Source organism: Bombina bombina, chromosome 10 (assembly GCF_027579735.1).
Source record: "Bombina bombina isolate aBomBom1 chromosome 10, aBomBom1.pri, whole genome shotgun sequence".
Lineage (NCBI taxonomy): Eukaryota > Metazoa > Chordata > Amphibia > Anura > Bombinatoridae > Bombina > Bombina bombina.
Genome location: NC_069508.1, coordinates 33,738,314 through 33,750,813, shown reverse-complemented (window position 1 = coordinate 33,750,813; position 12,500 = coordinate 33,738,314). Strand labels below are relative to the sequence as shown.

The following is a 12,500-nucleotide window of genomic DNA, read 5'->3' as shown; positions in this document are numbered from 1 at the left end:
GGGAGACAGGGGAGAGGGAGACAGGGGAGAGGGAGACAGGGGAGAGGGAGACAGGGGAGAGGGAGAGAGAGACAGGGGAGAGGGAGACAGGGGAGAGGGTGAGAGAGACAGGGGAGAGGGAGACAGGGGAGAGGGAGAGAGGGGAGAGGGAGAGAGGGAGACAGGGGAGAGGGAGACAGGGGAGAGGGAGACAGGGGAGAGGGAGACAGGGGAGAGGGAGACAGGGGAGAGGGAGACAGGGGAGAGGGAGACAGGGGAGAGGGAGAGAGGGGAGAGGGGGAGAGGGGAGAGGGGGGAGAGGGAGAGAGGGAGACAGGGGAGAGGGAGAGAGGAGAGAGGGGAGAGGGAGAGAGGGGAGAAGGAGACAGGGGAGAGGGAGAGAGGGGAGAGGGAGAGAGGGGAGAGGGAGAGAGGGGAGAGGGAGAGACGGGAGAGGGAGAGAGGGGAGAGGGAGACAGGGGAGAGGGAGAGAGGGGAGAGGGAGACAGGGGAGAGGGAGACAGGGGAGAGGGAGACAGGGGGACAAGGGAGAGGGAGAGAGAGAGACAGGGGAGAGGGAGACAGGGGAGAGGGAGACAGGGGAGAGGGAGACAGGGGAGAGGGAGACAGGGGAGAGGGAGACAGGGGAGAGGGTGAGAGAGACAGGGGAGAGGGAGACAGGGGAGAGGGAGAGAGAGACAGGGGAGAGGGAGACAGGGGAGAGGGTGAGAGAGACAGGGGAGAGGGAGACAGGGGAGAGGGTGAGAGAGACAGGGGAGAGGGAGACAGGGGAGAGGGTGAGAGAGACAGGGGGGAGAGAGAGAGACAGGGGGGGAGAGAGAGAGACAGGGGGGGAGAGAGAGAGAGGGGAGAGAGAGAGACAGACAGGGGAGAGAGAGAGAGACAGGGGGGAGGAGAGAGAGGCAGGGGAGTGAGAGAGAGACAGGGGAGTGAGAGTAAGAGTGAGACAGGGGAGTGAGAGTGAGAGAGACAGGGGGGATAGAGTGAGAGAGACAGGGGGGAGAGAGTGAGAGAGACAGGGGGGAGAAAGAGGGGAGAGAGAGAGATAGGGCACAGAAAGAGAGAGAGAATATAAAAATAAAAATAAACCACACGGCCCGTGTGAACGGGCTTTAGGACTAGTATATATATATACACATACACACACATATATATATACTGTATATATATATATATATATATATATATATATATATAAAAGGCTTAATTTAGATACAGGAATGAAAACTTCAATGTCCCTTAAATCTCCTTACTCCAAGCTCACCATGAACAGCTGCTGAGCAAAAATACAATTCTTCTGATCTGACTTATAAGCCACCGTGTAAAGTGAGTTGTAACTCATACCTTTTGTAACTAAATGCACCACAAACTTGAGCAGTTAAGGGGTTAAATTTTAACTTCCCGGACTTCTCTAAATTGCAAGACCCAACTCTCACCCCTTCTACTTGATGGCTTTTTCCTGCAACATTTGTTAATCCTAAATAACTCCTGTCCAGGCCAGACCCTCTCTCCCCTCTCTAGCAATCCATTTACCCTCATCCACCCTGCTTGAAAGACAGTTTACAACCACTTAGTCAATTCCTCTATTCTATAGCTTTACTTGACCTGCAATCTGGCTTCAGCTTTCAGCAGTCCCATGAAACAACTCTCACTAAAGTGACAAATGACTTAGTCACTGTAAAACCCAAGGACCATTCTACTCTATTCTTTAGGACCTCTCTGAAGCTCTTTGAACATAGTTAAAGGGATATAAAACCCAACATTTTTCTTTCATGATTCAGAGCATGCAATTTTCAACAACTTTCCAATTTACTTCTATTGTCAATTTGTCTTCATTCTTTTGGCATCTTTTGCTGAAAAGCAGAGACATATGCTTGGGAGCCAGCTCATTTCTGGAGCACTATATGCCAGCAGCTTTGCAAGAATTATATCCATTTGCAAGAGCAGTAGAGGGCAGCACTATTTCCTGCTATGTAGTGCTCCAGATGCTACCTAGGTATCTCTACAACACAGAATATCATAGGAACTAAACAAATTTGTTAATATACACAAAATTTGAATCTTTTTAAAAAGTGTATGTTCTGTCTGAATCACAAAAGAGAATGTTTGGGTTTCATATCCCTAACTGCCCCCTGATAAAATAGTTTCATTACTTTGTTATTTTACATAATATTCTCATTGTGCTTCCCACATATTTAAAGCGACACAGAACCCAACTTTTTTCTTTCATGGTTCAGATAGAGCATGCAATTTTAAGCAACTTTCTAATTTACTCCTACTATCAAAGTTTCTTCATTCTCTTGGTATCTTTATTTGAAAAGCAAGAATGTAAGTTTAGATGCCAGCCCATTTTTGGTGAATAACCTGGGTTGTCCTTGCTGATTGGACAACACCAATAAACAAGTGCTGTCCAGGGTACTGAACAAAAAAATGGCTGGCTCCTTAGCTTAGATGCCTTTCTTTTTCAAATAAAGATAGCAAGAGAATGAAGAAAAATTGATAATAGGCGTAAATTAGAATCACGAAAGAAAAAAAAATTGGGTTCAGTGTCCCTTTAATTTAAAGCAGACGAAAGTGATATTACAATTATCCCCAGCTCGCTGCATTTTACTATAGAGCAAGTTGACTAAAAAGTGACATTATTTTTCACTTATTTTCCACAGGAAGACACAGGAATGTGAGATATCTGTATCACTAAAGAGGCAGCCCATTTCTTAATTAATCTACACCCCCGACTGAAGTTTATTCGTGTAGAATTATCCTGAATGTGAATCATGCTTTAAAAAATAAAACCATTAATCTGTACTGTTTTTAAACAAATTATTTTATTTAGAATTGGAGATTCTCACACACTGATATTGAAACATTAACACACACACACACAAATACATACATAAAAGCAAAGTAGTGCACATTAGTACATATATATATATATATATATATATATATATATATATATATATATATATATATATATATATATATATAGAGATAGATAGATAGATAGATAGATAGATATATGTATAGAGTGAATTCCTTATTTACAAATGGCATAGACAGCAGGTACATAATTGGTAAATAAAGTGATTGCTTTTTTGAAATACAATTTGTTTGATACATAGAAATGTTAAATGTTTTCTAGATCTTCCATAATAAATAAGCTATCGTGTAGTCAATAAATTGAAAATGCCTTTTGCCTGGTATATATGAATGTCAGGTGATGCTGGTATACAGAACTATTTATTTTAATTATTATTTTATTGGTCATATACAGGCATCAGCCAATCATACAGAAATCATACAGAAATACTACAAATAGGTTTTATTAAATACTTGTATATAGAGAATTAGCGTATATGGAAGATAACAAGCTGTTATACCTAGATCTTATATATCTATAACATATAGGGCTGGAACAGAAAGGCTGATTATGTGAAGATCTTAAAACGCTTGTTTATGGATATATCTAGTTTATTATATTATTGGTGGTATATACAGAGGTCTTGTACAGTACTGAGTATTGTCAGATTGTGCTCCTATGTGGCTGTATACACTGGGGTGACAATTCTTATTAAAAAAAAAAAAAAAGATATGTAGATTCTTATGATAAGAATATTTCCCCCAGTTCTAGTTGTCCTTGGCATTTATAGGGTGTGTAGTATATGCAGATATGCAGATAATGGACACCTAGTATATGTCACCTTCTGATGGAAACTGGCTGCGTCTTACTAAAAAAATATATACTCAGTTGTACATTTTAACAACTGAAATTATCAAGAAAAATATTTATAGAATTTAATAAAGATTATTTTGTTACAATCATTTGTACAGTTTACAATATTAATAATGTGGTATATAAGGGCTTTGTTGTATATATGAAGATCTCCAGAACCCTAGTAATGTCTGATGTATATTAACTAGATGTATTGCAAAGTATATCATTATATCATAATTACACATAAATACAGTGCCAGTTATATTATTATGTATGCAGTATTTGTATATATTACTAAGTTGTTCATCTTGCATTCATTCGCCCATTTTATATATATACACACACATACACAACTTTGTTAAACCCTGCTTTATTAGGCAGATTCAATTATTAAGAATGATGGTTAAAATAGTATTTGCTTTCTGTAAGGTAAAACATATTCTGCTATTATATTAAATAGTGTAAACGTTTTTATAGAACTACATATATATACATTTTGTATAGATAAAATAATAACAACACTTTTTATTGCTATTATTATTATTATTATTATTATTATTATTATTATTATTATTATTATTATACAAATATGAGTAGAGGTTTATCTTTGCAATTTTATGACTGATAGATGTGAAATGTACTGAACTCACTGACAATGATCTAAGGATTATAAATATAAAGACCGGGACAAAGACTAATTAATATATAAATATAAAAATACATTGATCACTGAGATTGGCAAAAGGGATTTAATTGAGAAATTCTTCAATAGATATTACATTTGCTAGTTAGATACAGGGAATAACCATTAGATAGGAGTATTAGTAAATAGAATCATGGATATATTAATGAATGCGACTGTAATGGTTACAGTATTGATTAACGTGGGATCGATTAATGGGCCAACTAACAATTATATATATGAATAGATAATAATTAGTTTAATTAGTATATTACAGATAGTTATGGAAATGCACATCAGTCAAAATCTCCATAAAGAATTTATCTTAATGCAAACTTCTTTATCTGCACATATACCGTCTATAAGAGGGAATATATACAGATACAACACACAAACATTATGTGTGAAAGTATATATATGGAATACACACAAATATATATATATATATATGTATATATATATATATATATATATATATAGATAGATAGATAGATAGATAGATAGATAGATAGATAGATAGATAGATAGATAGATATAGTATACAGGACAGATTTAAATTATTTGCCTATTTAAAAGTATGTGTATATATTCAAACATGTATTAGCATATTTATAATTAAAATATTCTTAGAAATAAAAAAAACTATAAATGAAATAAATACATAAAAAATGTTTAGCCATACAGGTGCACACTTCAAGAATATGCAACAAGATACTAATAAATACATAGGTAGACAAGGATATGTACACAAGGCTACAGCACACTAAGATACACACGCACATATGTATATATATATATATATTTGTGTATGTGTGTGTTTTTTAAATATGTACATGAAAATCTATAGAAGTGTGCGTATGTACATAAGTAAATATAAATATATTCAAAACGAATCCAAGTAAATAAATCTGTGTTTAGGGTATAGGTGAAGATATTTATATATCTATAGAGCAGATGAGAAGATACCCAATTTTAAAGTATAACAGTAAGTGACAGTTATTTAGATGTATTATTTATATATATACAGATCTAGAACAGCAACACAAATTGTTTACAAACAGTAAATCTTCCTAATCAGAGATTGTGACAATTACAGAACACAAAATGCGGCTTATACACAAACCCCCTGTATACTGAGAGAGAGTTATACACAAACCCCCCTATATACTGAGAGAGAGTTATACACAAACCCCCTATATACTGAGAGAGAGTTATACACAAACCCCCTATATACTGAGAGAGGGTTATACACAAACCCCCTGTATACTGAGAGAGAGTTATACACAAACCCCCTATATACCAAGAGAGGGTTATACACAAACCCCCTATATACTGAGAGAGAGTTATACACAAACCCCCTATATACTGAGAGAGGGTTATACACAAACCCCCTGTATACTGAGAGAGAGTTACACACAAACCCCCCTATATACTGAGAGAGGGTTATACACAAACCCCCTGTATACTGAGAGAGAGTTATACACAAACCCCCCTATATACTGAGAGAGAGTTATACACAAACCCCCTATATACTGAGAGAGAGTTATACACAAACCCCCCTATATACTGAGAGAGCGTTATACACAAACCCCCTATATACTGAGAGAGAGTTATACACAAACCCCCTGTATACTGAGAGAGAGTTATACACAAACCCCCCTATATACTGAGAGAGAGTTATACACAAACCCCCTATATACTGAGAGAGGGTTATACACAAACCCCCTGTATACTGAGAGAGAGTTATACACAAACCCCCTATATACTGAGAGAGGGTTATACACAAACCCCCTATATACTGAGAGAGAGTTATACACAAACCCCCTATATACTGAGAGAGGGTTATACACAAACCCCCTGTATACTGAGAGAGGGTTATACACAAACCCCCTGTATACTGAGAGAGGGTTATACAATAACCCCCTGTATACTGAGAGAGGGTTAAACACAAACCCCCTGTATACTGAGAGAGGGTTATACAATAACCCCCTGTATACTGAGAGAGGGTTAAACACAAACCCCCTGTATACTGAGAGAGGGTTATACAATAACCCCCTGTATACTGAGAGAGGGTTATACACAAACCCCCTGTATACTGAGAGAGGGTTATACACAAACCCCCTGTATACTGAGAGAGCGTTATACACAAACCCCCTGTATACTGAGAGAGCGTTATACACAAACCCCCTGTATACTGAGAGAGAGTTATACACAAACCCCCTGTATACTGAGAGAGGGGTATAAGAAACCAACTTCGGCAAATAGAAGGTGGATATCAAGGAATGCCGACCTAATATATATTTACTCTCACTGATTGCACACAAGAGGATATATTGCTTTATTTTAAGTATAATAAAAATAATAATAATAATAATAATAATACTATCAAGATGTCACAGTTAAAGCAAAACCTACAAAGATAAAGATAGATAAATAGATAGTAGATAGATAGATAGATAGATAGATAGATAGATAGATAGATAGATAGATAGAGAAATAAGAAAGTTTGAAAACATGCACACATTAAACAATACATTTATAAAAAGTATAAATTCAAAACAGATCCTGTAAATAAAATAAAATGCGAATACACAATGTGTATAATAGGTTATCATTTCTGTTTACTGATATATTTACCTATTTATTTTTCTTTTTATCTATCTATATCTATATATTTCTCTCTCTGTATCTATCTATCTATCACTATTTCTATCTATCTATCTATATATATATATATGCCTATCTCTGTATTGTCTATATGTTCAGAAGCATCTAGGATAAAATCAAGCCCACAAACAAAACTGTAAAACTGAAAGTCATGTGAAGCCGCAGCCAGCAGCAGAATAAGTCATCTGCATTACATAAATAGAAAAGGATCAGACAAGGTGATTAGATCTATGGCTTTGGCTCACTGCACTTCACCTTTGGGTTAATATCCAAGGAAATACCATAGAATATTATGTCTGATTGTCCCAGAAGCTCATTTACACAGAGCTCCACTTGCAACCTCTGTATATTTCAGCAGTAAGTTGTGACAGAGAATGGTGCCCCAGTATAAGTGGTAATAATAACCAGAATTATCTGTCTGTGTTATTGTATCATGATAACTATAAAGATCTGGGAAATGTAAAGCTTTAGGGCCAAGGGGTTAATGCAGTTTAAAAGGGGATACTTTATTAAAATGACAATAAAAGATAATTAAGGATTCAAAGTTAAAAGATAAATATGATGGGCTGGTCTGAAGAAAAAAGGCATAAAATATCTAATAATACCATCACTGTTTAACACATCAAAAACATTACCCAGACTAGAATTAAATCATCTTTTTAAATTGTAAAATATATTAGTGCTATATTAATGTATATGCTATGATCCTATATATATATATATATATATATATATATATATATATATATATATATATATATATATATATATATACAGAAACACAGAAACACACACAAAAATATCGATAGAGTATTAGATAGATAATTATAATATGATAGATATATAGATATATAATTATAATATAAAATGTATAAATGTTTATATAAACAGAAAGAAACACACACACACACACACACACACACAAATATATATATATATATATATATATATATATATATATATATATATAGCTAGATAGATAAATAGATAGATAATTATAATATGATAGATATATAGATATATAATTATAATATAAAATGTATAAATGTTTATATAAACCGAAAGAAACACACACACAAATATATATATATATATCACATTATAATTGTAGGATATGATTATTTATATTTTAGTTTTGATAGAAATTCATAGATTTGTTTTTATCAAAATAGAAATGGATTAATCTACATTTTATTTATTTTACTTTTAAATATGAAGAATGCAGTTTCTTTTGTAAATACATCTTTATATGAAACAATGTATTAAGAATATATAGTAACTAAAATAAGTTAAACAAAAAATATATATAATTGATATCTAAACACCATTGTTTATAAGAGAAACAAACTACAAACTAGCAATTCTATATCACGGAAAGTCAACCATAAAACAACTGAGTTATGTTCTAAAAAAAAACTGTTCTGTAAAACCAATCCTCAGACTAAAAAAAAACAAAACAAAATGTAAAAATAATCTGATGTTTATAGATTCAAATATTTCAATTATAATTGAAAATAATAATGAATTATAAAACAACAACAACAATGCCTTACATTTGTATTTCTCTTTGTATTTAAATGGATGTTAATGTAAGAAGCATTTTTAGACTCTTTACAAATTAATATATAAAAATAAAAACAAATCACAAATAAATAAAATTAGAGAATATTTACACCAGCGGTGCCTTTCTCATTTGAATTCCTTTATTGTTTAGTTTGTGGAACCGTTGGGGAGGGAAGTGAGGAGCAGGTTTGGAGCTCCTCAGGTGCTAGCTGGGTATAGATGGGAATAAAGTTTGAGACAGGAGCTTTATTCTATGGCAGAGTTGAGCAGATGGGGGCATCAAACAGAATATGGGGTCTTACACTTAGCTTTTAAATCAGAGCATCTCATATCCATTGGTTTTGTATTCTTAAATAATGTTTGTGATTTTAAAGAAGGTTTCTGCATTTGCTCCCCTGGGAGAGCTGCATCAGGTTCCTCACCCTCCCTGCACCATCCCAGCTCTCCATACTGCCAGATATCTTTTTATTATTAAATCAATAGAAGAATAAAATGCCTTACGTTGCATTGGCAGACCAAGAATTTCTGGAAGCCCCTTGACAGCTCCGTCTGTAGTGAGTGCTGAGCTTTGCATCATTTTAATTCAAACGCTGCTGGAGATATAGATCTGTTCTTTACAAAAATAATACAAATAAATACAAAAATAAAACAAAAGGATGCTGCTGACAATTAATACATGGAGGGATCCAGATGTTCCAGAGGTGGCATAAGTGCAGGTAGGGGCTGGATGTGGCCTGTATGGGCTCCTGGGGCTGCTGTCCCGGGTTAGTCCTAGCTGAGTGATGCTGCAGCAGTTCCCGGCCGGAGTGCTGCTCAAACCCCAGGCAGTTTGATTCATTCACACTGCAGGAGCTGCTCTGACGTCACGGGGTGCCTGGAATCCACGCCCCTCTAGCCAATCAGGACGGGAGGGGCTGTGCCTCAGAAGCTAGGTCTGTGCATAGGTAAGAACAGATAATGGGCGTGGCTTGTTAAGGACTAGGGCGCGGTGCTACCTAGCCACGCCCCCACGGGCTACAGTGCAGCAGGTGTCTGTGTCAGAGCTCCATGTGTGACAGTTGGCAATCACCAATCAGTGATCATCTGTGATGCTGTAACTGTTTCTAGTGTGCTTGGTTTTATCACCAGAAAGGAACTGCAACTTGTTCAGCCAGATAAAAGGGTTAATAGTCACTATACTGCAAGGTTCACAGGTTAAATAATATACTAAGAATTGTATGAGGCTGGGCACACTCACACGTTACATTTAATTGATGCAAACTATTTAGTTCTTCTAAATGTTACCTTTATCTTCCATTCAACTTGTGCCCCGTTTTTGGTTTGATGGGTTACTTCAATTAAAGGGACACCCTCATATACTGCAACTAGTAAATCATTATTACTGTGTATAATGCTTATAACAGTGTTTGTATATTTTACTATAACAAGTGTCTTTATCTGCAGTATAACCACACACACAAATTGTATTGTCATGTCATATAAAAATAATAAATAAATAAAACAACAACACTGTTTCCAAACCACATAATAAATAAATAAAATACAATTTAAAAAAAGTGTGTGACAGTTACTAATTTTCATGAGATAAATGGCAATATTCTTGCCTAACAGGTAGATATAGTAGACAATACTGCACTATATCACTAGTCAAGATGACACAAAGATGCCCAAATGAATAAACCTTGTCCATAAGTGATATGGGAACTGTCAATGTTTATCCCCCACCCCCCAGGCACCTTGACTCCCTATTAAATAATCAGAGCTCTTGACCAGTGTCATTATTCACCTCTATAATTCCCCTTATAACAGACAACAACCCAATCCCACCCATGTGTATGTGCAGCAACACTAATTAATGCCACTGTAGGTCACCTTGGTGTCATTATATTAGTGCATAAGTACTGAATACTCCTCTGTATTAAAGAGTACAGTTATCTGCTGGAGCATTATCTGACTGGTGACACTATAGGTGACACTACATGTGCAGAGACTCAAGGGTTAAATACATGCTTACCTGGGCTTGATATTTTCTCCTGCTACTTCTGAAGTTTTTACTGCAATAACCCATTGTCAGATGTTCTATCTATGAACTTGTGCAAAACATCAGGAGATCCTTCATCTTTCAAGAATGAGGATTTATGGATACATAGTGCAGGGAAGGGGGGCGTTTGCTGAAAGAGTGGGGGCTGCATCAGGTACATAGTAATGTAAACCCATCTATGGAATCTCAAAAAGAGACTTTAAAAGCTTCATCATCTGCATGACTGTTCCTGGAGGTCTGAGTCAGCCTTACAGTCACTGCAAAAGCGTCCTTTGTACTGAATGTTCTGGGGGTTGTGCCTTTCCCTTATAACCTGTAGACTGTCCATTATATTATGTATATGTCATGTCTATAATTCTTGTTAGAATTCATCTCAGTCTTTAAGTCTGACTCTGTTCCATCCCTGAAACAACGCTACAGTCTATGCAGGTGTTTCAGGCACAATTAAACATCAGATATTTATATAAATATGACAGCCAAGGCAACAGGAGCAATAATTCATTTGTAATTCGTTAAACCGATTAACAATATATTTAACCAATCATATAATTTAGAGCCAGCAAACTGAGATCGTCCAGTCTTTGCAGAGAAGTCGAAAATCTTAGCAGTGTGAAATCTGTGCATTTCTCTAGAAAATGTATGAGTCAGAGAGTGAAAGAGAGATGTATATGTGTTTATTGGGTTAAAGGTTCCTATCTAAATCTTTTGTGTGTATGTGTATATGTGTGTATGTATATACAGTATGTATATATGTGTGTGTGTATGAATATATGTATATGTATGTGTGTATAAGTATGTATGACTATGTATGTGTGTGTTTGTGTAAGAGAGAGTATATGTCAGTATGAGTGTGTGTATGTATGTATCATAGAGAAGGTGTGTGTGTGAGAAAGAGATGACAAGTGAGTTGTGTGTAAGAGAGAGAGATGTGTGTATGTATGTTTGTGTGTGTGTTTATAAAACAGAGAAAGAGAGGTGTGTTTGTGTGTGTGTGTGTGTGTGTGTGTGTGTGAAAGAGGTGTGTGTAAGTGTAAGTGTAAGAAAGAGAGGTGTGTGTGTATGTATGTTTGTATGTGTGTGTAAGAGAGAGAGATGTGTGCATGTATGTTTGTGTGTGTGTTTATAAAACAGAGAAAGAGAGGTGTGTTTGTGTGTGTGTGTGTGTGTGTGTGTGTGTGAAAGAGGTGTGTGTAAGTGTAAGAAAGAGAGGTGTGTGTATGTATGTTTGTACGTGTGTGTAAGAGAGAGAGATGTGTGCATGTATGTTTGTGTGTGTGTTTATAAAACAGAGAGAGGTGTGTTTGTGTGTGTGTGAAAGGGAAAGGTATGTGTGTGTAAGAGAGAGAGAGAGAGAGAGAGAGAGAGAGTGAGAGATGTGTGTATTTATGTTTGTATGTGTGTGTGTGTGTGTGTGTGTGTGTATAAAAGGGAAAGATAGATGGATGTCTGTGTGGATGTGAAAGAGAAATAGAGGTGTGTGTGTGTGTAAGAGAAAGAGTGTCTGTGTGTGTGAAAGAGAAATAGAGGTGTGTGTGTGTGTGTGTGTAAGAGAGAAAGAGTGGGTCTGTGCGTGTGAGTAAGAGAGAAAGAGTGGGTCTGTGTGAGTGTAAAAAAAGAGAGTGGGTCTGTGTGTGAGAGAGAGTGGGTCTGTGTGTGTGTGTGTGTAAGAGAGAGTGGGTCTGTGTGCGTGTAACAGAGAGAGAGGGTCTGTGTGTGTAAGAGAGAGAGGGTCTGTGTGTGTAAGAGAGAGAGGGTCTGTGTGAGTGTGTGTGTAAGAGAGACAGGGTCTGTGTGTGTTTAAGAGAGAGAGTGAGTCTGTGTGTGTGTGTAAG

The 12,500-nt window shown here is 36.3% G+C and overlaps 1 protein-coding gene across 1 annotated transcript in view; it reads right to left on the bottom strand.

Annotated features, from left to right (window-relative positions):
• LHX4 (LIM homeobox 4) overlaps window positions 1-9,204 on the bottom strand; it is a 133,837-nt gene extending 124,633 nt beyond the window's left edge. The window contains exon 1 of the mRNA XM_053693697.1: window positions 9,129-9,204. Coding sequence (XP_053549672.1) covers window positions 9,129-9,204 — 76 coding nt within the window. The remainder of the gene's footprint in view (window positions 1-9,128) is intronic.
• Window positions 9,205-12,500: the final 3,296 nt, after the last annotated feature.